The 24,957-nt window shown below is 43.0% G+C and overlaps 1 protein-coding gene across 3 annotated transcripts; it reads left to right on the top strand.

The window, feature by feature from the left end:
* Nucleotides 1-242: 242 nt before the first annotated feature.
* Nucleotides 243-24,611, top strand: PAQR4 (progestin and adipoQ receptor family member 4; the record flags this gene model as incomplete). Of its 3 annotated transcripts, none has more annotated exons than XM_083376909.1 (3): nt 243-418; nt 22,050-22,150; nt 23,082-24,611. In XM_083376909.1, the coding sequence occupies 3 exons, from the start codon at nt 243-245 to the stop codon at nt 23,513-23,515; spliced, it is 711 nt and encodes a 236-aa protein (XP_083233035.1). In that variant the 3' UTR covers nt 23,516-24,611. The 3 variants fall into 3 exon arrangements, with proteins under 3 accessions (XP_083233035.1, XP_083233034.1, XP_083233036.1); XM_083376908.1 differs by having other exon boundaries at nt 243-408; nt 21,932-22,150; XM_083376910.1 differs by lacking the exon at nt 22,050-22,150 and having other exon boundaries at nt 243-408.
* Between the last annotated feature and the right edge of the window lie 346 nt (nt 24,612-24,957).

The following is a 24,957-nucleotide window of genomic DNA, read 5'->3' on the forward strand; positions in this document are numbered from 1 at the left end:
AAGGCGGCGGGCGAAACCCCGCATCTATTATGCTAATGAGGTGGGTGGGCGGGGCAGAATCCTGAGCTCAGGCTGCGGAGGGGAAAAGGAGCGCGACGGGGGGGGGAAAGCCCAAGGAGGAGTCCCCCCCCCACCCCACCCCCCTGCAGCGGCCCCATCAGCAACCGCAGAAGCAGGAGGAAGCCGAGCTAAGAAGGATGCAGAAGCCGGCTAGTAGCTGACCCTGGGGGGGGAGCCCGGCCATGGCTTTCCTGGGGGGAGCCCGGCTCCTGGACTGGGCCAGCTCCCCCCCTCACTTGCAATTCAACCGCTTCGTGCTAACGGGCTACCGGCCGGCCAGCTCCGGCTCCGGCTGTCTCCGCAGCCTCTTCTACTTGCACAACGAGCTGGGCAACATCTATACCCACGGTGAGATGCGGCAGATTCTCCTCCGACCCACCCCCACCCCAACCATGCTTGCTTCCCCCTTAACCTTCTCTCCCCTCCGCTTCCGGGCTCCCCCTGCCCTCCGAGCTTCACGCCCTCCCTGCAAGGCCGTCCCCTCCCTTGCCCTGCCCGCCATCCCCGCTTCTGCCCTCCCGGAGAACTCAGGAATTGCCTTGGGGCATCGGGAGGTTTCCCTGCCCGACCGCTTGTCCCTCAGCTTCAGCCGGTCCCGTGTCCTTACGTGGCTCCTGTATTTCGTAGGATGAGAAAATTAAGGGACAGCACGGATTTTCGGACGCCGGCCATCCCATATACAGCCAGTATCCCGATCTCTCTCTCTCTTTCAGGGCCTGGCTATGTTATTTCCCATCCTTTAAAACAGCGTTTCCCAACCTTAGGAACTTGAAGATGCGTGGACTTCAACTCCCAGAATTCCCCAGCCAGCTATGCTGGCTGGGGAATTCTGGGAGTTGAAGTCCACGCATCTTCAAGTTCCTAAGGTTGGGAAACGCTGCTTTAAAAGAAGACATGGGACCAACCGCTTCTGCTTTTGCCCCCCCCACCTCCTAAATCTATAATTCAGCCCAGTTAAATATGGAACTCCACTATACAGTATTTGGCAGCCCACCACGGTGGAATCACTAGCCTGCTGGCTTAAGCTTTCCAGCACCGCATCCTCAGACACACATCGCATCCTCAGACACACATCGCATCCTCAGACACACATCGCCAGCTACCCTGCCCCCCCCCCTTGAAGTACCTGCCTCTTCTTTGCGGACACATACGGTTTTCTTTAGACTTTTTCAACTTTGGATTATTCCCTTCCCTCTCTCTCCCCCCCCCCCTTTGCTGCCAAGTGTGGGATTCCTCAAGATGGCAAAGAAGGCAAGTTTGCCAGACTTGGGACAAAGTTGTGCCGGGAAGCATGGCCATTGAGTTGTTCAATTGTAGCAGTGCCCTGCCTTCTCCCATGCTATGAGAGCCTTTAATTTGGATTCCCTGGGATTGTTTCAGTGAGCAAATGTCTGAGAAAGGTTAAGCTTGCACTTCGTACACTTATAAGGCCTCGGGTTCAAACTCTTGACATCCTTGTGTGGATTCATTATCGGCTCTCATGTCTTGGTCCCTGACAAAAGAGCCTGAGTAAGGAGCTTGTACCATTTAAATGTTGCTAAACCAAAACTCTGATCAGTGATACTGTTGCTAGGAATTGTACTTAGTTGTATTTAGAGGGTTGCCATATGCCCATTTTTCATCAAAAAGTGAACAGGAATGGGTTGTTTTAGAATTTTGCCTAGGTTCAAGGAAGCAAAGAAAGCCCTGGTTTCTCTGATATTTTTCCTGATTCTACCGGGCTAAATGTTCCATTGAGGGTTGAGAGCCTTACAAAGACCTCCACAAAAGTGACTACTCCTCATCATTCCCCCCCCCTTAATACATAGCTATGTGAATCATTTTGTGACATGTTGATGACACTGAAGCGAACTTGGCCTGGCCCAGCTATGCTCGGAAATAAATAAATAAAGACTGCCAATGAAAAATTCTGACTTTGCAAAACATGACATATATTCAATAGTCTGCATCACTTTGCAATCTGTTGTAAGCAAAAATACTGCAATTAAAATATATGAGGCAGGGGAAGAACACAAATGGAAATAGGTTTTATTTCATTTACTTCAAACTGATCAAGCAGGTTTACTGTACGGTAATTTGGAACTCCTGCTCCTTCATTTGAGTAGAGACCTAGCAGGATCGTTTGTACCACTGCTTTGGTACCTTTCCTATCCTTGTTGCCAGGTTGCGATAATAAAAGCAGGGATCCTCTTGAACATAGATTTGTGTTGGTTCACAAATTAAGGAAATCTGTTTTGGGCTGTCGATTGGAAGAAAAATATGCATAAGTATCTAAAGCAATTTTTGAGAATTGAAGTTGTGAAAGTTTCACTAATTGTTATAACATCTTTGTAAACTAGCTTAATCCCCAGATTCCTGATGTTTATGGAAACTGTTGCGAATACTTGGCTGTGGTGATATTTGAAATGTGAATATCCTTGCTCGTATTTTAGTTATTCTATTGCATTAATTTACTGTTGAAGAAAAACCATGATTTGCAACATATAATTTATTCTAAGGCTTAATCAAGTGCTGGAGTCTTTGCTGTGTTCAAGGAAATGCTGCTGCCTGTTCTAAAAATATATATTGTACCGTAAGGCCTTTGTATTATGAACCAATTGGGAAGACTGTGTCTGTTTGAATATATTTAACAACATAACTACATAAATTATACATATTTTTAATATAATTTATGTAACCTCCCCACCCATCCCAACTTTATGTAGAATGTTCACCAAACACTGGACTTTGTCCATTGTTTAAGGAACCAACATTGTTTAAGGAAGCAGATTCTGTTTGCTGCATCCAAAGTACACTGAATGGAATAGTATGTCATAAAATCAAAGTTTTATTCTTTCATTTTTAAAAAGGTTCTAATGTTATAAAGAAAAGCATGCAGGCAGAAGGCTACAGCTAATTCTGTAAAAAAATAAAATCAATGTATGTTAAAAGATTTGTGTAAGCTATTTTTAGATGAATTCTCATTTTATCTTCAAATACTTGGCCCTTCTTACTACAAAAGTTGTGATCTAATTTCAAAATCTAGCTTTTAACTTGAGCATGTAAAGAAATAATACCTATTTTCCTAATGGATGCAGCCACCATCCTTTAGGAATTGTTTGAGGATCCTGTGTATGTGATTTTGCTTTTTGTTATGTAAAAGAGGTAGACTGTCAATATATCACATTTATACAGGGCAGTACCTAAGTTGTTGGACTTGTGATACTAGGTATTTGTCCTCTTCAAAGACAAAAGTTCCCCAAATCACTTAAAATCTGTCATGTTCTCTCAGCCCAACCTATTTTCCATAATCTGTAGTGAGAAACATTGGATGTGTGTGTACTTACCCTAAATTCCTTGGGAAAAAAGGCAGGGAGTTAGATACATTTGTTAGACAAAAATCTAATCAATGAATAGCATGAAATAAAGAAATTAAGACAGGTGCCTCCAAGAACTGAACTTCTGCAGTCTTCTTTAAACAGCAGCCAGTGGGCTAAGATTATGTAGGAAACTAATGCCTTTTTTTGTTGTTTCGTTATTTCCTGTGAGAAAATGAGAAGAACTGTGTTTCCGCTGTGGGCAAATACATTAGTCTGGAATAATAAAGGAGTGAAAAGGGCATAAGCATAGTTGGAACAAATTGTCTCAGGACCTTGCAAATTTCCTTTTGCTAGCTGTTCTGGTAAGTCAACCATTGAGGGCAGCTCTTCCTGACCTCTTATGCCTAACCAACCAAGGTGCTCAGGAAAGTTGTGCAAAGTTGCTGCTAATTGTTGCTCATTGTGGGGAAAGAAGGAAGCAGAACGCTTCCTTTCTTAAACTGTTTTCTTGTGGAAATAGCTTTCCCCATTATGGCTCCCTTCCAACATGGAGACTAGAGCTCCTTTGTTCCCCTCACCCTACCAGATCACTGGGAGCAAAAAAAAGTGTTTCTCAACCTCAGCAGTTTTAAGATGGGTGGAGCTCAGTTCTGGGATTTTAAGTCCACACAGCTGAGGTTGAGAAACACTGATTTGGAGAATGCCACCTTGGGAAACGTTGGCTTAGAGGTTCTCCATTTTTGTAAGGATAGTATGGGTTCATTCTTTTGTTGAGTTAATTGATGTATTGAGAGTTATTTTTCATGGATTAAGAGATGTTTGACTTCTGGGGCCACCACAATTTCTCTTAGGTATTTTACAAGATTGGGGCTGCAAAAGCTTCCAGTCTACTTGTGTCAAAGAAATCAGGGGTGTGATAGGACCTTTTCCACCTAACAGAATATACTAAGAGGTATCAGCTCTTGTGAACTGCAACACATATTTAAAAATGCATTGTTTGGAAAAGATCCTACCAAACTCCTGATTTTATGGCCACCACAGACTAACCAGCTCTCCTCCTATCATATCTAAAACCTAAATGGTGTATATTAAAAGAATCTGTGGGTTGAAGCTGAATCCTCCCTGAAAAAGCTTCCAGAGTTAACATTTCCCCCCTATTTACACTTTGTTTAAATCGACCCATTTCAATGGAGTCCATGCTACCTTCCCCACCAATCCCAAAGTGCATTTTTCATCATTTTCATTGGTCATCGGAAATGTTCAACAAACCAGAATGTAGGAAGCTGGTTAGCCTGCACTCTTTTGTAAAAACGGCATATCAATTGCTCTAATAGTGTCCTTGAATAATAAGCTTTTCCTTGATGTTCCTGGGCTGGTCAGCAAGAGCATCATAATGAGAAAAGGCATTGTTCTCAGTCCGCGGATGTCAAATGAGGGCAGGGAAGAACAAGAGAACAGAGGAGCAGTTGTAGTTGCCTAAGCATGTTGAATGGCGTCTACATTGGTAAGAATACAGCAGTAAGCATTTGCTGTCTAGATGACTTTGAACAATATATGTAGCAACTTCCAAAGTTCTCAGAAAATACCCTGGGCAGTGTTTAGCTGCTTTAAGAGAGGTGGACTTCAACTCCCAGAATTCCCCCAGCCAGCTGACTGGGGGAATTCTGGGAGTTGAAGTCCACCCCTCTTAAAGCAGCTAAGGTTGAGAAACACTGGAGATATCCCTGAGGATGGGTGTGTTGGTGCACGTTGTTTAATGAATCATTGTCTTACAGAGAAGACGGATATTTAGTTTTCTTTCCTATAATAAGAAAAAAAAACCTGTCCTGGCTTAGTGCATTATTAGTGTCCAAGTTCCCAAATGGAAAGACTTCCTTCTACATTGTTTTCTTTGTCAAGGCAATGCCAGCCTGCCTGCTAAGGAATCTGTGCATATTGCAAAGGATTCTGGGAAGGGGGAGTTCTGAGGCATGCTGGATAACGGTGGACGTGCAATCTTTTTATCCAGATTATTCCATCCCTCACAAACAATTTGCATCTCCGGATTTCTTGGGGAATGGCCTAAATTTCAGAATTTCAGCCAGCTTGGCCAAAAGGAGGCTGAGAGTTCTGGAAGTTATAGCCCCTCACAGCTGGAGGGTCTCAAGTTAGGGAAGATGATCCTAAAAAATGGTGTGTGTGCACGCGTGCGCGCAGGGGAGAAAGCAATGGCAATGCTAAGGTAGAAATTCAGTAACAGCAAGTTAATTGCAGTAACTTCTTTTGCAAATCTAATTCTTCCAGCAAAAAGCTAAGGTTCAGATAAGATCCCTGAGCCACGAAAGCTGTTGAGTCAAGTGGAACTAGGTGTGTGTGTTTGCATGCTTGCCTATACTCACTTCCCAGGAAAAATGTCTTACGCTGCTATTGATTATTTTAGCGTTACAAGGGTGGAGATCTCCAGGGAGCGGCCTGTACCAGATGCCTGGCGTTGGTTTGTCAGTGCACTTCTTAGGGCTGTGGCCCAAGAATGCAAAAGGAAGAATCAAGGGTGGAGTAAAAACATGACTTAAGCTAAGCATTGATCCGATCTAGCGTTCTTTTTCTAGTGATGACTAACCCGAAACTTCTGAGAAGCTTAGAGGTAGAACATGTAAATGTTACTCATCTGTTCTTTGTCCTTAGGCAATTCTCTAAGCTACACTGCCTTTTACATGTGGGGATTTTATTAGTTCTAACTATTAGCCATTGCTTGTGGGGGGACCTTTGCTTGATTTTGACCAGCACTGTGCCATGCATAATGTAATTTCTGATTAAAGAATATCATATCATGAGCAGGAGTAGATTCTGTTTGATGCTTTATAATGCTACTGGCAGTTAGAATAAGCCATGCTATTCTTAGACCATTGTGGTTTATTTTGATTTTTTCCTTTTCTTTCCTATGCTGCACTATAGATCTACCCCAAAGAGCAGATTGGACTAGATGACCACTGGACTTTGCTTGTTCCAGCTATCAAGTCATCTAATTGGCTTGTTGTGCAGCTCAATATATAGAAGTTTAATCTGTCCATGGAGAGCTTTCTTTCCAGTTCAGTCTAGCTTAGTTTTCATCTCTTGTAGAATTGAGAAGTCCTGCTGGGAGGTGAGAAGGAATTATGTTTAGAAACATAGAAGGGCCTGCTTCTGAATTGGAGAAAAAACCTTGTTTAAATATTTCATAATCTTTGTCCAATACTACAGGATAAGGGCAGGATATGATTACCATATTTGAGCTGCAAAATCCCATCGGCCAGATACAGCAAAGAGGCAGCACTTTCCATATCTCTTTACTCTTGTCTAGAGATCATTCTAATTTCCATAGGCTTCATACTATATGATAGCCATTGGAGATACTATATGCTGCAGACTCTACAGCAAAGAGTCATAGATACTACTGGTCTTGACTCTTTTGTTTCGCGCTGTAAAACAAAGGACCGTGGCACAGATATGGGCTAGGGTATACAGTATGTTTGTGTGCCAGATGATGTGACTTGTATATTTTGAAGTTAGTTACATAATATACTCAGTAACCACCTTAACAGGTAGCTTCTCCAGAAAACCCAGACCCCAAAGTGTCAAAGCATACTGTATTTTGCAGGTTAAAATACCCAGAATCAATCCTTTGCTGCTGTGGTTGGAGCTGCAAAATCTCTGGTCAAAATAGAGCAGCATCGCTTATCCGGGTTCCATTTGGATGAGTGAGCTACATCCCAGAATTCCACAAGCAGCATAGCATTGTTAAGAATTCTGGGAATTGAAATGCACACATCTGGGGGACATCCAGATTTGGGAAGATTGGTGTAAAGTTTCTATAGAGCCAGGTGAGCGCAAGGTCTGATGCAGTAAACATCCATCTATTGCAGAGGTGGAAAACTATGCCCCCTTTATGACTTGTGGACTTCAACTCCCAGAATTCCTGAGGCAGCCATGTTGGTTCAAGAATTCTAGGAGTTGAAGTCCACAAGTCATAAAAGGGCCATAGTTCCCCATTCCTGTTCTATCATACTAACCCCGTCATGTCAGTTTTTCAGTGAGCTCATGTTGATTTTTGAAGTCAGGAATCAGAGGCCTCATGATTTGGTGAGTCCATGCTTGGAGAAATTAAATGACATTGTGTAGCCATGAGGTAGGAAGAGGACACAGACCTGGGCTTCCCCGTCTCTTTAATGCTGCACGTGGCTAAAAGAAGATTGTTCATCCTTCCTTCCTTTTGGCTTGGGGATTCTATCCAAACAGGATGAGAGAACCAATACATCCCTTGCAGTCTGCTGCAATTCTGAATCCTTTATGTAGTGAAGAAAGTTTTGACACTCCTTTCACAGATAGAGAATTGAGGCAGTCGGCTTGGGATTCAGCCAGGAGTTTATGGGCGATGGGAGTGGTAAAATCTGAATGCATTATTATTTAGAAATTTTAAATCTGCCTTTTGATGGCTCACAAACATTTGAAAAACATCCCAATTGAATAAGATGGATTCACTGAGCCTGGAAAATTAAATAATACATTCCAAGAACAAATACAGTAAATGGGTCAACAGTAGCTAAAAAAAAGAGAAGAAGATCAATATTAATTGCTGTTTAAGGCTGAAGAGAACAGGATAAACTGCACCTGGTATCTGAAAGGCGATTGTGCCAGGCAAATATGCTTACAAATGGAGTTTCATAATTGTGGTGCTGTCCCAGAGAAGGGACACGGTGGCTCAGTGGGTTAGGACACTGAGCCTTTTTGATCAGAAGGTCGGCAGTTTGGCGGGTCGAATCCCGAGTGCCGAATAACAGAGTGAGTGCCTGTTACTCGTCCCAGCTTCTGCCAACCTAGCAGTTTGAAAGCACGTAAAAATGCAAGTTGAAAAATAGGGACCACTATGGTGGGAAGGTAACAGCGTTCCGTGCGTCTTTGGCGTCTAGTCATGCTGGCCACATGACCACGGAGACGTCCTTGGACAAGCGCTGGCTCTTCGGCTTTGAAATGGAGATGAGCACCGGCCCCTAGAGTCGGAAACGACTAGCATACATGTGCGGGGGAACCTTTACCTTTACCTTACCCAGAGAAGGCCTTCTCGGGAAAAGTTACCCATTGGCCATCAGAAATAGGAGATTGCAAAAAGCTGACTCTGAATTGTCTTGCTCTGTCTAGCCAAAATTCTGCAGTTTGTCTGAGACAGTGGATCTTCAAGGCATTGGCAGAAGCAGCCTGAAAGAGGAGAGTGGAGGGGGAGGACATCCATCCCTGTTTGAAGCCAAGTGCAAAGACCCTGGTGTGTAATAAGCTGTTTAGGGTGCTCCAGATCTGTTTCATTGGAATTCCCTTACAAATTAAGAGAATTCTGGTTTTGGAGGACACCAGCCTGGGCTTAGCTAAAACCATTGATAGATTTATTTAGTGTAGATTTTGCACAATATCCTTAAAAAAACTAATAATTAAACTGAGGACAGGAGATCCTTTTTCATCACACGCACGCGCACACACACACACACACACACACACACACATTTTTTGTAGCTTGCAGAAACAGCTCATCAGTTTACATTGTTAAGACTCTATAAATTTTTGAGAACCCCAAATTATGACAATTACGGTATTCTCAATTCTTTTGTGACTTTGGAACCATAATTACTCTTAACTTTGTCCTACCACATGGAAGGCTTAACACTAAGCCCTGTGCTCTTTTCCTGAGCTCATCTTGAAATACTCCCAACATATGAAAGAATTATCCACCTGCTATTTATCTTCCTATCTCTTTCTTTCCAAATAGTTAATGGTGATCCTGTTATAGGCTCAGCTCTTTTCTCTCGTCCTTCCTCTCTCCCTCCTTCCTGCTTCTTTCCAACCAGAGGTCCCAGTGTCACAGGTCCTGTGGGAAAGTAGACACATCCTATCCCAGATATGTCAAAATAGTAGTTTCTGATCTAAGCAGTTTACACTTTAGCAGCTGACTGTGTAGGTGGCAAGGAGAAGCCAATACGAACTCTTGCAAAGGTGTTTTGGGTGTTTCAGCGCAAAAGTGCTGGTGTTGTATAATGCCTTTTGCATTATATGTATATAATGTATACTGCACTGTATATGTACACGTGCATTTACATTCACACACAACCCATTTATTCTTGCTTTCGCTGTGGTCTCTTCTTTCTGCTGTTCCTTCAGTCAGAATCTAGATCATTATCAGCTGGCAGCAGAGACCTGTGTATCCTGCATATAACCCTCAGTTGCTCAGCCTGCATTCAGCCTATATTGTGGCATAGCCCCACTGTTTTCCTTTACCTGTGGGATATCTAATTTTGCTTACAAGTTTGCTGGAGGGGGCATGGAATTTTTATTCTCTCTCCTAGTGCTCAAGAGAGAGCGGTTAGCTTTCTGTTTAGCCCCTAAAGGATTTTTTTAATGACTTACGCATGCCCCATTCCCCTCAGCAAGCCTGCTCTGCCTGCTCCTCTGTGCTGCATGTGTTTTATGTGCGTATAAATGACAACGCACAGTAATAAGTGAGATTTGTCTTGTAGCCAGGAAAAGATTAGGTGTAAAGAGCAAAGGGAGTGTGTATTGATTCATGAGAGTGGGGGACGGTGGGTGGAAAGCAGGGGAATTTTCCCCCCCCAAATGCTTCTTTTAGGGAATCTCAAACGGTAGCAATGGTGCAGCGTATTTTCCCTTGGCCAAGACTGTACGGCTTGGGGAGTACCACTATTATTGATTAGTACTATATTGCCATGTTAAGAAAACCAAGATCATGGCATCTGGCCCTCTCAATTCCTGGCAAATAGATGTGGAAGAAATGGAGGTAGTGACAGATTTTATTTTCCTGGGCTCCAAGATCACTGCAGATGGGGACTGTAGCCAAGAAATTAAAAGACGCCTGCTCCTCGGGAGGAAAGCCATGGCAAATCTAGACAGCACACTAAAAAGCAGAGACATCACCCTGTCAACAAAAGTGCGTATAGTCAAGGCTATGGTTGCAATGTATGGCAGTGAAAGTTGGACCATAAGAAAGGCTGAGCGCTAAAGAATTGAGGCCTTTGAACTCTGGTGTTGGAGAAGACTCCTGCGAGTCCCTTGGACTGCAAGGCGATCAAACCGGTCAGTCCTAGAGGAGATCAACCCTGACTGCTCTTTAGAAGGCCAGATCCTGAAGCTAAAACTCAAATACTTTGGCCACCTAATGAGAAGGAAGGACTCACTGGAGAAGAGCCTAATGCTGGGAAAGATTGAGGGCAATAGAAGGGGACGACAGAGAATGAGGTGTCTGGATGGAGTCACAGAAGCAGTAGGCATGAGCTTAAATGGACTCCAGAAGATGGTAGAGGACAGGAAGGCCTGGAGGAACGTTGTCCATAGGGTCGCGATAGGTCGGACACGATTTCTCAGCTAACAACAACAATATTGCCATGATGCCTCTTGAGTCCAGAATTCCATCTGTGGTGCAACCTTGAGGGAAGCAAGCAAATTCAGGATGTGTGCAGGAGCAAAGAGAAATGTCAAGAGAGGCACTGACTGGAAAGATAAGATACAATTGGAAACCTCCAGTTAGCTGCTGTTTCTTGAACCTGGAGATTGGAGTCGAAGGCCACTTACTTCCTACCTAGCCTCTAACATTCTGTGCAGTCCTTCAGGTTGTTAGATTTATTTATACCTTGTGTCCCTCAAGAGAGAGAGAGATCCTGCAGGAAAGCCTAAGTACACGATGACTTCCCAAGACCACCACTGTGTTTTATGGCTATCTGTAGATTTGCATCCTTGCCTCTTCAACGTCTGGTACAGAACTGGAATTCCAGACTACAGTAAATACCTAGAACCTTCCCATTTAAGGGCAGTGATTTTTGCCTTCTCAGCCTAAATCTATGATGTCGAGACTCTAGAAAGAGTACAGAGAAGAGCAACAAAGATGATTGGGGGACTGGAGGCTAAAACATATAGGGAACAGTTGATGGAATTGGGTATGTGTAGTTTAATGAAGAGAAGGGTGAGGGGTGACATGGTAGCAGTGTTCCAATATCTCAGGGGCTGCCACAAAGAAGAGGGAGTCAAGCTATTCTCCAAAGCACCTGAAAGCAGGACAAGAAGCAATGGATGGAAACTAGTCAAGGAGAGAAGCAACCTAGAACTAAGGAGAAACTTCCTGACAGTTAGAACAATTAACCAGTGGAACAACCTGCCTCCAGAAGCGGTGAATGCTCCAACACTGGAAGTTTTTAAGAAGAGACTGGCCAGCCATTTGTCTGAAATGGTATAGGGTTTCCTGCCTGAGTAGGGGGTTGGACTAGATGACCTCCAAGGTCCCTTCCAACTTCTTCTTCTTCTTCTTCTTCTTCTTCTTCTTCTTCTTCTTCTTCTTCTTCTTCTTCTTCTTCTTCTTCTTCTTCTTCTTCTTCATTATTATTATTATTATTATTATTATTATTATTATTATTATTATTATTATTAGTAGTAGTAGTAGTAGTAGTAGTAGTAGTAGTAGTAGTAGTAGTTAAGACATTCAGATACAATTTCAAGTATTATTACCCACACAGTCTCCCCCAATTTCTAAAACTAATTTCCCCAGCCAATTTTTAAAACCAATTTTCAGCTGCTTTCAAGTTTCTTGGCATCTTTTGGGATGTTTTAGTTCAGGTTTTGTTACCTTTCTTCTCCGAGGTTGGAAATCAGGTTCCTTGGTGCTCTGAGGCTGGGGATGTGAGAGAAATGACAGCAGCTTGGTTATGTTTTTCCTCTAAAGTGAAAACATCCTCCTTCAGGAAACTAAGTTGCTGCATAGCTTGTTTAATTGGTTTGGCTGCATTTTGGAGGCATTTGCTGTTGTACAGTTAGAGCTTGGGTACCAAATTTCTGCTGTCAGCAAAATGTACAGTTGCAGTTTATCTGCTGACACACCATCCCTGTTGTCCTTGAGGCTGTCATCCCATCTGGTGGAGTTTCCAGGCACCGGTGAGAACTAAGGTAAAAAAACACTTAGGTATCTCTTCATTGAAGTACCTGGTACTGTACTGACTTCAGTGGCTTGGTTAATATCATCATCGTCACCATTTCTTTGATCCTTAAATGCAGAGTTTTAGATTCCAAGCCCATAATCCTTCCTTTCAGTGGGAACATTCTTGAAGACTTAAAAAGAGCCTTGGTGGAGCAGTGGGCTAATGCCTCCTTAAGTAACACCAGCTGCCTGCAATTAGTGCAGGCTCGAGTCCCACCAGGCTCAAGGTTGACTCAGCCTTCCATCCTTCCGAGGTAGGTAAAATGAGGACCCAGATTGTTGGGGGCAATTAAGCTGACTTTGTAATAATGCCGCTTGGGGTGTGTGTGTGTGAAAGCCCTAATAAGCAGGCATATACATAGAATGAAGGCTACTGCTAAGCTTGTAAGCCTCCCTGAGTCTTCGGAGAAGGGCGGGATATAAATGTAATAAAAATAAAAATAAATAAATAAATAAATAAGACAGTGGAACCATAGCTTGGTAGGAAGATACAGGTAGTCCATGACTTACGACTCTCAGTGGAGCCCAACATTTCTGTTGCTAAGTGAGGCATTTGTTAAGTGAGTTTTGCCCCATTTTACGACCTTTCTTGCGACAGTTGTTAAATGAATCACTGCGGTTGTTAAGATAGCAACGCGATTGTGAAGTCAATGCGGCTTCCCCATTGACTTTGCTTGTCAGAAGGTTGCAAAAGGTGATCACATGACTCCGGGACACTGCAAGCATCATAAATATGAGTCAGTTGCCAAGCGTCTGAATGTTGATCCCGTGGCCATGGGGATGCTGCAATGGTCCTAAGTGTGAAAAACGGTGATAAGTCACTTTTTTTCAGTGCCATTATAATTTTGAATGATCTCTAAACGAACTGTTGTAAGTCAAGGACTGGATCTTAAAATATTCAGGTTCCAATGTTAAGGTCAGGTAGGAAAAGTTATGTCAATTTTCCTTAACCTGGAAGATATGGTTGCCTACAATTCTGATTGTCACAGTCATAGATGTGCTGCTTTGTATTATGGGCTGTAGGAGAGCCCAGATTTGGGGAATTGTTACTTTAGACCAGTGGTTCTCAACCTTTTCTTTCTCAGGACCCTCTTTACATACCTTTTGTGGCCACAGACCATGGCTACAGATTCCCAAGACTTAAGAGTTAAATCATTACATTTCTTTAAGCTCCTGTGATGACACTGCAGCCCCCCCCCCGCCCAGAAGTCTGCGGACCACAGGTTGAGAACCACTGTTTTAGACAGTGCTGAACTTAGAGGAATGTTTGGAATAAAACTTTGCCTCTCCTTTTGTGGATGGAACTTTTGTCAGTTTTAAAAAGTGGAGCTTTCTCTTTGCATTACAAAGATAAAGTAACCTACTCTATCTACCAAGGTTGTCAGTTCTTGGTGAGCTTTCTCATGATGAAAGTAGCACTCTTGGGATGTTTTAAGAGACTCAGGTTTTTCTTCCTAAATACTCTTCTTTCCCTCCCTTTGCTCCCACCCTCTCCATTCTGGTCAATTTTACTTTAACTGAATTTTAAATTTAAATTTAAAGATCCCTATTATTTTTTTTAAAAAATGTTTTATACTGCACTTTAATTGAATGACTATAAGCTGTCTAGAATTGCTTATGGTGAGATGGGCAACATGTAAGTTAAATAAATCAGTTCCCACCCCTTTTTTGCATTTTTAATCTCCTGACTACTGCCCAGTGCTCTTGATATATGTTGGACAAAAGCTGAAAGAAGTACATCTTTTTTTTTTGGCAAGGATTAAAATAATTTGGAAGTGGGGGAGTGGCTCCAATTAGAACTGGTTTTTATACTGTTGTTAAAGCCACAGAAGTCCTGTTAGCAAACTAAGTTTGGCCACAAGCTTTCTGCTTACCAGCCAATTTGTGACCCTACCGCTCTCTCCCCTTCATGGATTACTGCCTTGTCGTGGTGAAGGGGCTTGCGTAATTCAATGAAGCTATGAGCTATGCCGTGCAGGGCCACCCAAGACGGAAAGGTCATAGCAGAGAGTTCTGACAAAACGTGATCCACTGGAGAAGGAAATGGCAACCCACTCCAGTATCTTTGCCATGAAAACCCTATGGACAGTACCAAAAGGCAAAACGATATGACGCTGGAAGATGAGCCCCTCAGGTCGGAAGGCATCCAGTATGCTACTGGGGAAGAGCAGAGGGCTAGTACTAGTAGCACCAGAAAGAATGAAGCGACTGGGCCAAAGCCGAAAGGACGCTCAGCTGTGGATATGTCTGGTGGTGAAAGGAAAGTCCGATGCTGTAAAGATTTTTTCTCCATAGGAATGTGGAATGTAAGATCCATGAATCAAGGAAAGCTGGACGTGGTCAAACAAGACATGACAAGACTAAACATCGACATCTTAGGAATCAGCGAACTAAAATGGACAGGAATGGGTGAATTTAATTCAGATGACCATCAGGTATACTACTGCGGGCAAGAATCCCTCAGAAGAAATGGAGTAGCCTTCATAGTCAATAAAAAAGTAGGAAAAACAATACTGGGATACAATCCTTAAAATGACAGAATGATCTCAGTTCGAATCCAAGGCAAACCATTCAATATCACAGTAGTCCAAGTCTATGCCCCAACCACCGGTGCTGAAGAGGATGAAATTGACCGGTTCTACGAAGCCCTACAGCACCTTATAGAACTAACACCAAAAAATGATGTCCTTATCATCATGGGGGATTGGAATGCTAAAGTAGGAAGCCAAAAGATAACCGGAATAACAGGCAAATTTGGCCTTGGAGTACAAAATGAAGCAGGGCACAGGCTGATAGAATTTTGTCAAGAGAATACGATGGTCATAGCAAACACTCTTTTCCAACAACCCAAGAGACGGCTCTACACATGGACATCACCAGATGGTCAACACAGATATCAGATTGACTATGTGCTCTGCAGCCAAAGATGGAGAAGCTCTATACAGTCAGTAAAAACAAGACCAAGAGCTGACTGTGGCTCAGACCACGAGCTTCTCGTTGCAAACTTTAGGCTTAAACTGAAGAAAATAGGGAAAAGCACTAGGCCACTCAGGTATGAACTAAATCATATCCCTGAAGAATATACAGTAGAGGTGACAAATAGATTTAAGGAATTAGATCTGATAGACAGAGTGCCTGAAGAACTATGGACAGAGGTTCGCAACATTGTACAACAGGTAGCAACCAAAACCATCCCAAAGAAAAAGAAATGCAAGAAAGCAAAATGGCTGTCTGAGGAAGCTTTGCAAATAGCTGAGGAAAGGAGGGAAGCGAAAGGCAAGGGAGAAAAAAAAGATATGTTCAATTAAATGCAGAATTCCAAAGAATAGCTAGAAGAGATAAGAATGCCTTCTTAAATGAACAATGCAAAGAAATAGAAGAAAACAATAGAATAGGGAAGACCAGAGATCTTTTCAAGAAAATTGGAGAGATGAAAGGAACGTTTCATGCAAAAATGGGCATGATAAAGGACCAAAATGGCAGGGACCTAACAGAGGCAGAAGAGATTAAGAAGAGGTGGCAAAATTACACAGAAGAACTATACAAGAATGAGCTTAACATCCCTGATAATCACAATGAGGTGGTCACTGACCTCGAGCCAGACATCCTAGAATGTGAAGTGAAGTGGGCCTTAGGAAAGCTGAGCAACAACAAAGCCAGTAGAGGTGACAGTATTCCAGCTGAGCTATTCAAAATCTTAAAAGACGATGCAGTAAAAGTGCTACACTCAATTTGCCAGCAAATTTGGAAAACTCAACAGTGGCCACAGGATTGGAAAAGATCAGTTTACATTCCAATTCCAAAGAAAGGCAGTGCCAAAGAATGTTCAAACTATCGCACCATTGCACTCAATTCACATGCTAGTAAAGTTATGCTTAAAATTCTACAAGCTAGACTCCAGCAGTATGTGGATCGAGAACTACCAGAAGTACAGGCAGGATTTCGAAGAGGCAGAGGAACTAAAGATCAAATTGCTAACATACACTGGATCATGGAGAAAGCTAGAGAGTTCCAGAAAAACATCTACTTCTGCTTCATTGACTATGCTAAAGCCTTTGATTGTGTGGATCATAACAAACTCTGGCAAGTCCTTAAAGAGATGTGCATACCAGACCATCTTATTTGTCTCTTGAGAAACCTATATGCGGGCCAAGAAGCAACAGTGAGAACTGGACACGGAACCACTGATTGGTTTAAAATTGGGAAAGGAGTCCGGCAAGGCTGTATACTGTCGCCTTGCCTATTTAACTTGTATGCAGAGCACATCATGAGAAAGGCAGGGCTAGATGAATCAAAAGTTGGAATTAAGATTGCCGGAAGAAACATCAACAACCTAAGATATGCAGATGATACCACTCTAATGGCAGAAAGTGAAGAGGAACTAAAGAGCTTCTTGTTGCGAGTGAAGAAGGAGAGTGCAAAACTTGGGTTGAAACTAAACATTAAGAAAACCAAGATCATGGCATCTGGCCCTCTCAATTCCTGGCAAATAGATGTGGAAGAAATGGAGGTAGTGACAGATTTTATTTTCCTGGGTTCCAAGATCACTGCAGATGGGGACTGTAGCCAAGAAATTAAAAGACGCATGCTCTTGGGGAGGAAAGCCATGGCAAATCTAGACAGCACACTAAAAAGCAGAGATATCACCCTGTCAACAAAAGTGTGTATAGTCAAGGCTATGGTCTTCCCAGTTGCAATGTATGGCAGTGAAAGCTGGACCATAAGAAAGGCTGAGCGCCAAAGAATTGAGGCCTTTGAACTATGGTGCTGGAGAAGACTCCTGCGAGTTCTTGGTCTGCAAGGCGATCAAACCGGTCAGTCCTAGAGGAGATCAACCCTGACTGCTCTTTAGAAGGCCAGATCCTGAAGCTAAAACTCAAATACTTTGGCCACCTAATGAGAAGGAAGGACTCACTGGAGAAGAGCCTAATGCTGGGAAAGATTGAGGGCAATAGAAGAAGGGGACGACAGAGAATGAGGTGTCTGGATGGAGTCACAGAAGCAGTAGGCGTGAGCTTAAATGGACTCCAGAAGATGGTAGAGGACAGGAAGGCCTGGAGGAACATTGTCCATAGGGTCGCGATGGGTCGGACACGACTTCGCAACTAACAACAACAACAACCGCTCTCTAGTCTAGTGGTAGGCCTCCTGAGTTTTACTTGTTGAGTCCCTCACTTGTAGAATCTTCTCTTGGGCCTGCCACAAGTAGAATGGTTGGCCCTTAATGAACTTCAAAGGGGGTGTTTATCATCTTCCTAATTGAGATCTGGCTTCAGGCAGCCTCAAATTAGCACAGTAATTGGGCTCAAGGAGACCTAATCTGTTTGTGTAAAGCTGCGACCTCTGGGGAAACAGGAGAGGAGAACAAAAGAAGGATAAGGTCAAGCACAGACAGCAGGATGTGCAAGTCAGAAATGGTTGAAATTCATTGCACTTGGCGTGAAAAGAAAATCTACTCCAGATTATAACAATAGCGTACCATTTTTCCCCTCAGAATCATTTTTTAGGAATCATCAGGGCTGGAATCCTTGAGAATGATGAATTGGTATCAAACAAGTGTGAAGATTCCCCATAACTGCGAGGTTTTGTTTTTTTTGGAAGGAAAAAATCTATCAAAGAATGCCATATGAGTTTTAATAGTTACGTTGGGCAGCAAACAGCACAATAGGGACAGTTCTGTCCTTATTGCGATAGGAGGATGCTATTCTGTAGAGTTCAGATCCTCTACCAGCAATTCAGTTCGTGGACATTTGCATCTTGGGGCAAGTTAGTGCAGTGCATTAACTTTAGGAGCTATTCAGGTCCCAGCACTTGGTGATTGTAGGAAGGAATATACGGAAATGGTTTCAGAATGGGGAAGTCCTGTAAAATTCTGTACAGAGGGACATGAAGTAATGCAACGTTTTTATCTCTCTCTGCTCTGAGAGCTTAAAGGAAAGTAGGCTGCATCTGCTATTCTGATAGCACTTTTTGAGATCTTTCCCTGCAACCACTAAATGCCAGAACCTGGAGATCTGGATAGCTAATGCACAGGGTAAGTCCTCGACTTACAACCATTTGTTTGAGTGACCATTCCAAGTTACAGTGGCACTGAAAAAGGGTAACTTATTTTCATGTACAACTTTTGCAGCATCCCTGTGGTCACCTGATCAAAATTCGGACGCTTGGCAACTGACATGTAATTTTTTTTTTAATTGAAAAGTTGTATAATACATTTTAAAAACATAAACTCACTCACTCCCCCTCCCCCCCACTTCCCCTCCCTCCCCCCCCGACTTCCCAGAGATGAATACAGAGTATTAACTTTTACCAACTTAAGCTAAAATATGCTAACTAACTAAAAAAAAACACTTTAAATTCTATCGCACTTTAACTCCTCTTAAGCATAACTAAATAACTAAATAATAATAACTAACTAATAATACATCGTATAATACTAATATTTATTCATATGCTAAATGAAACTTTTTGGTCCCATATTTATTATGAATATAATCGATCCATCTTCTCCATTCCAAAATATATCTCTGTTGTGATTATTCTTTCAAATATGCTGAAATCTTTGCCATTTCCGCCAGGTTTGAAACTTTTAAAGTCCACTCTTCTATAGTAGGCAGTTCCTCCTTCTTCCAGTATTGCGCTACCAAGAGTCTTGCTGGCCATAGTTAAATTCAACATCAATTTAGTATCTATAACAGTACAATCTGTAATAATGTTGTTGTTGTTAGTTGCGAAGTTGTGTCCGACTCATCGCGACCCTATGGACAATGTTTCTCCAGGCCTTCCTGTCCTCTACCATCTTCTGGAGTCCATTTAAGCTCACGCCTACTGCTTCAGTGACTCCATCCAGACACCTCATTCTCTGTCGTTCCCTTCTTCTCTTGCCCTCAATCTTTCCCAGCATTAGGCTCTTCTCCAGTGAGTCCTTCCTTCTCATTAGGTGGCCAAAGTATTTGAGTTTTAGCTTCAGGATCTGGCCTTCTAAAGAGCAGTCAGGGTTGATCTCCTCTAGGACTGACCGGTTTGATCGCCTTGCAGTCCAAGAACTCGCAGGAGTCTTCTCCAGCACCAGAGTTCAAAGGCTTCAATTCTTTGGCGCTCAGCCTTTCTTATGGTCCAGCTTTCACTGCCATACATTGCAACTGGGAAGACCATAGCCTTGACTATACGCACTTTTGTTGACAGGGTGATGTCTCTGCTTTTTAGTGTGCTGTCTAGATTTCCCATGGCTTTCCTTCCAAGGAGCAAGCGTCTTTTAATTTCTTGGCTACAGTCCCCATCTGCAGTGATCTTGGAGCCCAGGAAAATAAAATCTGTCACTACCTCCATTTCTTCCCCATCTATTTGCCAGGAATTGAGAGGGCCAGATGTCATGATCTTGGTTTTCTTAATGTTTAGTTTCAACCCACATTTTGCACTCTCCTTCTTCACTCGCAACAAGAAGCTCTTTAGTTCCTCTTCACTTTCTGCCATTAGAGTGGTATCATCTGCATATCTTAGGTTGTTGATGTTTCTTCCGGCAATCTTAATTCCAACTTTTGATTCATCTACCCCTGCCTTTCTCATGATGTGCTCTGCATATAAGTTAAATAGGCAAGGCAATCTGTAATAATACCCAACAGAAATAACTGTGGAGAAAACCTTATCTTTTTCTTAAATATCTTCTGCATGTTCCACCAAATTTTAACCCAAAAAGCTTTAACTTTTGTACAAGTCCACCATATATGATAATAGGTTGCATCATCACAACCACACCCCAACTGACATGTATTTATGACAGTTGCAGTAACCTGGGGTCGTATGGTTCACCTTTTGTGACTTTCTGACAGGCAAAGTCACTGGGGAAGCAGATTCTGTTTACAACCGTATTTCTAACTTTAACAACTGTGTTGATTCACTTAAGAACCGTGGCAAGAGAGGTTGTAAAATGGGCAGCAACTCACTTAACAACTATCTTGGTTAGCAGCAGAAATGTTGGGCTCAATTGTGGTCATAAGTAGAGGACTACCTTCATAGTCTCCCCTCCCTCCCCCCAAATCATGCAAAACTTCATAAAAAGGGATATAACGCTCAGAGAACCTAATAGCGTAGATTGAGCAAATCACAAACTTAGAGATCTGCAAGTTTTTAATTCTAAACTTTTCTCTTTGGGTTTTGTGCTTTCTTCTGAGGAATCCTCAATATCATTCACAGTAAGCATTTTCTAGCGACTGGGACAAGGATGCCGTTTCTTTAATCTCCCATCCGCTAATACTGTATCTTTGAGTGTTCTCCCAAAGGTGCTTTTTCAAAAAGCAGCTGGACTTTTTTTTTTTCTGGAAAGACGTTTCACTTCTCATCCAAGACGTTTCTTCATTTCTTGGGACAACCATGACCTGGAATGACTGTGTGTCTCCACAGACATTTTTGAGTGCTGCTGAAAGTTTCCTCACCTGAACTAAACGAAAGGAAATCAATAAACCAGCTTCCTCCAGCCTGTATCTTTCAGATATGTTGGGATTTCAACCCCCCTGAATTCCCAACTTGTATGGAATCCCAACACATTAGGAAGCCACCAAGCTGTGGAAGGCTTAGGAAAAAATGTATCTCTTAAAAAGAGGACCCATAGGTTGAGTGTCTCTACACAAAAATGCTGGGTCCGTGAAAGTTCTTTCATCGTTGGTCTGTGATAGCTGATCAACAAAGGATGCTGCTTGGGACAAACACATGTTTGGTTGGGACAAGGCAGGGCTTTTCAACCTTTTCACCCATTGTATCACTTTTAGGATATGGCAATGTCTGATTACCACCAGTCGCCTAGCAAGGTGTCAAAAACTTGATGACCAAAAAAAAAAAAAGGAAAAAAGTGATGAAGTACAGGTAGTCCTCGACTTACAACAGTTCACTTGACTGTTCGAAGTTACAATGGCACTGAAAAAAGTGCCTCCCAAGCCACAGCCGAGCAAGACACCTGCCTGCCCGCCCGGCCGTGCTCTTCTTCATGTCCGAGGTTTTCATTGTTGTGAACATTTCTGTTGAGGATTGGCAGCGGAGGTGGGAGGTGTTTGGTTTTATTCCCCCCCGTCTGCTGGGTGGTTGCAGCAGGTTTTGGTCACTTCACATGACCCTGGGACACTGTGACCATCATAAATATGAATCAGTTGCCAAGCATCTGAATGTAAATCACAAGACCCTGGAGATGCTGCAACATTCCAGCTGATCGGCGCTTCTTCTGGGCTCAGCAGAAGCGCCAGGATCAGCGCCGAGCTCCAGTTGGAGCCTGGCGCTGATCCTGGCGCTTCCGCTGAGCCCTGACAGCCCCGAAGAAGCACTGATCCTGGCGTTTCTGCTGAGCCCTGACAGCCCTGCAGCTCCAGCCGTCTCTCGCTCAGGCTTGTGCGGTGCTGCCACCGGTTCAGCTCATTCCCCTCCCCAGCTACCACTTTTCTAGGATGGTCGCGTACCACCTGCCAGGTGCCAATGTACCACAGGTGGTACCCGTACCACTGGTTGAAAAGCCCTGGGATAAGATGCAGGAAAGGCTGACAGGGTTGGAAAAAAGGCAGGGATGTAGTCCTCCTCTCTCTCAGTTCCTTCTTTCCTCTTCTTTCAGGTATCCCTCTGCTGGGGTTTCTCTTCGTGATGCCGCTGACCATTCCATGGGCTCGACTTTCACAATCATGGCTGGGAGTCGTGCACTATTTGGCTTGCATTTTTCCACAGCTGGGCAGTGTGCTTTACCATCTCTTCATGAATCATGAGGGAGGCCCTGCTGTTTACCATACCTTGCTCACCCTTGATATGTGTGGGGTATGCATGGTCAACACTCTGGGTGAGTTCAAGCACACCCCTGTTATCCATGGATGACTTACTGGATAGGAGGAACACAAAAGGGACAAAACTGCAATGCGTACTGAGAACGCAGGAGGGCTGAAAGTGGTATTGGAGCTGGGAGCAGGTTGTGTAGAGGGTATATGAGTCAAATTGTGTTGGCTTTGGGTACTTGAAGAGCCAATCTTTTTATGTGATGGCAGAGGCCATCTTGGGTAAAATCTCAAGAACGAAGTGGAGGTAAAAAGGCTGTGGAATTGAGCAGCTCCGGTTATGCTTGGAAAGGAAATACTCATGCTGACTTAAAAGAAACTGAATTTAAAACAATGAAGAACACATTTTCAATGAATGATCCTTGCATTGTAAAGATTATTTGGGGAAAAGGGGGCTTGTTGTAAATACAAGACTGTTTGTTCTGAGAAGCTGAAGGAAGCTGAAATATTTCAAGAGCGCTACATGAAGTCCTTCCTTAACAACTGTTTACAATAGACTTCAAAAAAAGGTATGACCCATTCTCAAAGTTAGGACTACTGCACCCACCCTTCTGAGGTCATGTGATCTCATTTCAGGCACTTGCAACCGAGCATTTGTGACTGGTTGCAATGTCCCGCAGTCAGGTGATCGCAATTTGCAACAGTTTTGCCATTTCCCAGCAAAAAAATGCCCACTGGATATGCTGGATTTGCTTAATGACCAGGTGGTTCACGTAACGACCAGGTGGTTCGCTTGGAACATCTGCATTTTTCTCCTTTTATGATCGTTTTTTTTAAAAAAGGTTGTAAAACTGACTCTGATCACACGATGCCTCGATTTATGCCGCAGTGAGGCTCCGTTGTAGTTGGAGACTACCCGTAGTGAATTGACCATGTAAGCTGATTGCTACTGTTTTTATCCTTAATTTCTTGGTGGACTGACTGTCTCTTTCCACACAGGTGCTCTTCCAATCATCTACTGCACGCTGGCCTGCTCCCCACTTCTTCGTTCTATTGCCCTGCTGGCCTACACAGGCTTGTCAAGCTATGGTATCTTTTGTGCAGTGACTGCTCGCTCCAGTGTCCGGCGCTTACGAGCCTTTGCCTGGCAGGCTCTGTTCCGCTTCTTCTTCTTCTATTTGCGGTGGGTGGGATTAGGCACCGGCCACCCCACCTCTCTGCGTTCATACCTCATTATGGACGGTCTGGCCTTTCTTGGGGGCGTCATCAACATCTCACGAGTGCCTGAGCGCTGGAAGCCAGGCAGTTTTGACTATTGGTTCAACAGCCATCAGATTATGCACGTGCTGGTGGTGGTCAGTATACTCTATCTTCACTGGGGAGTGGTGGCTGATCTTCATTGGATTGCCAACTATGCCTGTCCAAAGGAATGACCACATCATGTTTGGATTCACCCCTTCCACAGAAAATTTGCTGACTGAGAAGTGGGTGACTTATAAGGCGCGAGCCATGGTTCTCATTGTCCGAGATCTTCTACAAGGGCTGAAGTACATAAGAAAGGACATCTTCTGGATGTGATTTATTTAAAAGAGGCTGCATTTTTTTCCCCTGTGGGGTTAATACAGTAATTTCCTATTGGTTGGTTATTCATGGATCAACTTGTCTAGGATTTGTATACTTCTGAGTCTAAAGTAACGAGTTTCCACACCACTTGAGGTTCTTAGATCAGCTTGTGCAGTTCAACTATTCTTCCAGTTTACAATAGGCAAACATAATTTGGTTAAAAACAAATCTTGGATCTCTAATGAGATATAATTGGAGAAATAATCAACGGTACTAGTGAAGATTTCCACCCCATCCCCAACTCTTTCGTTTGCTGAAGGACTTTTTGTCATCAGAGCTGTTCTTGAGGTAGCTTTGATGATAGCAGGAAGAACCATATTAGTTGGTTCTCTTTTTTTCCCCTCCATTTGCATTGAAGATGACATGGGCAGTGGGAAAAGAGAGACGTTCTTAGTAGAAGATGTTGGAGCTGAGTGCAACTTCTCTGCTTTTTAGAGGCAGTTACTTAAATACTTTTTATCCAGGTGTCTTTCAGACACCGTGCAATACTTTCTGATTTTTAAAAGGGCTTGTCAGAGACCAGAATATTAAACTCTGCTGCATAGTTTAGTTTTTCTTTACCTGTCAGAAGGATAATCAGGAGCCTTGAAACTGGATTTAAGTTGAAGTTGAGGAGTCCTGATTTCAATTTTTGGGTACTGTCATCAAGTTTAGGGCCATGACTCTTTTGCAGCATACCTCACGTTTCCTATCTCTTGGCAGAGTGTACAGTATTTATGGTCAGATTGGAATTCTTTTTCTGCTACCACATTCCAATTTTACCAATGCTTTTCAGAGCTTTATAGGTTTTGTATGAATTTGGAAGAACTCTTTCTACTCCATTGATATGGCTGCTGCAATTGCAGTAATCAATAACAGGCAAGCGCTACTATCTTTTTCCCTTTGTTATTGGCCTGACTGGCCCATTAACTACAGCTTCTAGATTTTGGTTCACTTCCTTCACTGGCTTCTTGAATTGGTCCATTCTGAAGATTTTGCTTTCTAATTTGGTTTGTTTTGATACAAAGAGAATCCTGAGATCAATTCTTCCTCTGAAGAATTAAGTTTTTAACTACTGGTCCATGGTCAGAATTTTTGGGAGGAGGGGGTACTTTTTGAGAATGTAATCAGAAGCGGCTGGTTGAGAGTCAAAACAGCATTCTAACAAACATTTTACAATCCCTTTGAAGTACTTCTCTTGGCCTAAAATTAGGAACTGGGAGAGCTAGCATTTCTTTTTGGTGCCTAAATTTGGCGCATAGTCCTTAACCTG

This window comes from Vipera ursinii, assembly GCF_947247035.1.
Source record: "Vipera ursinii genome assembly, chromosome: Z".
NCBI lineage: Eukaryota > Metazoa > Chordata > Lepidosauria > Squamata > Viperidae > Vipera > Vipera ursinii.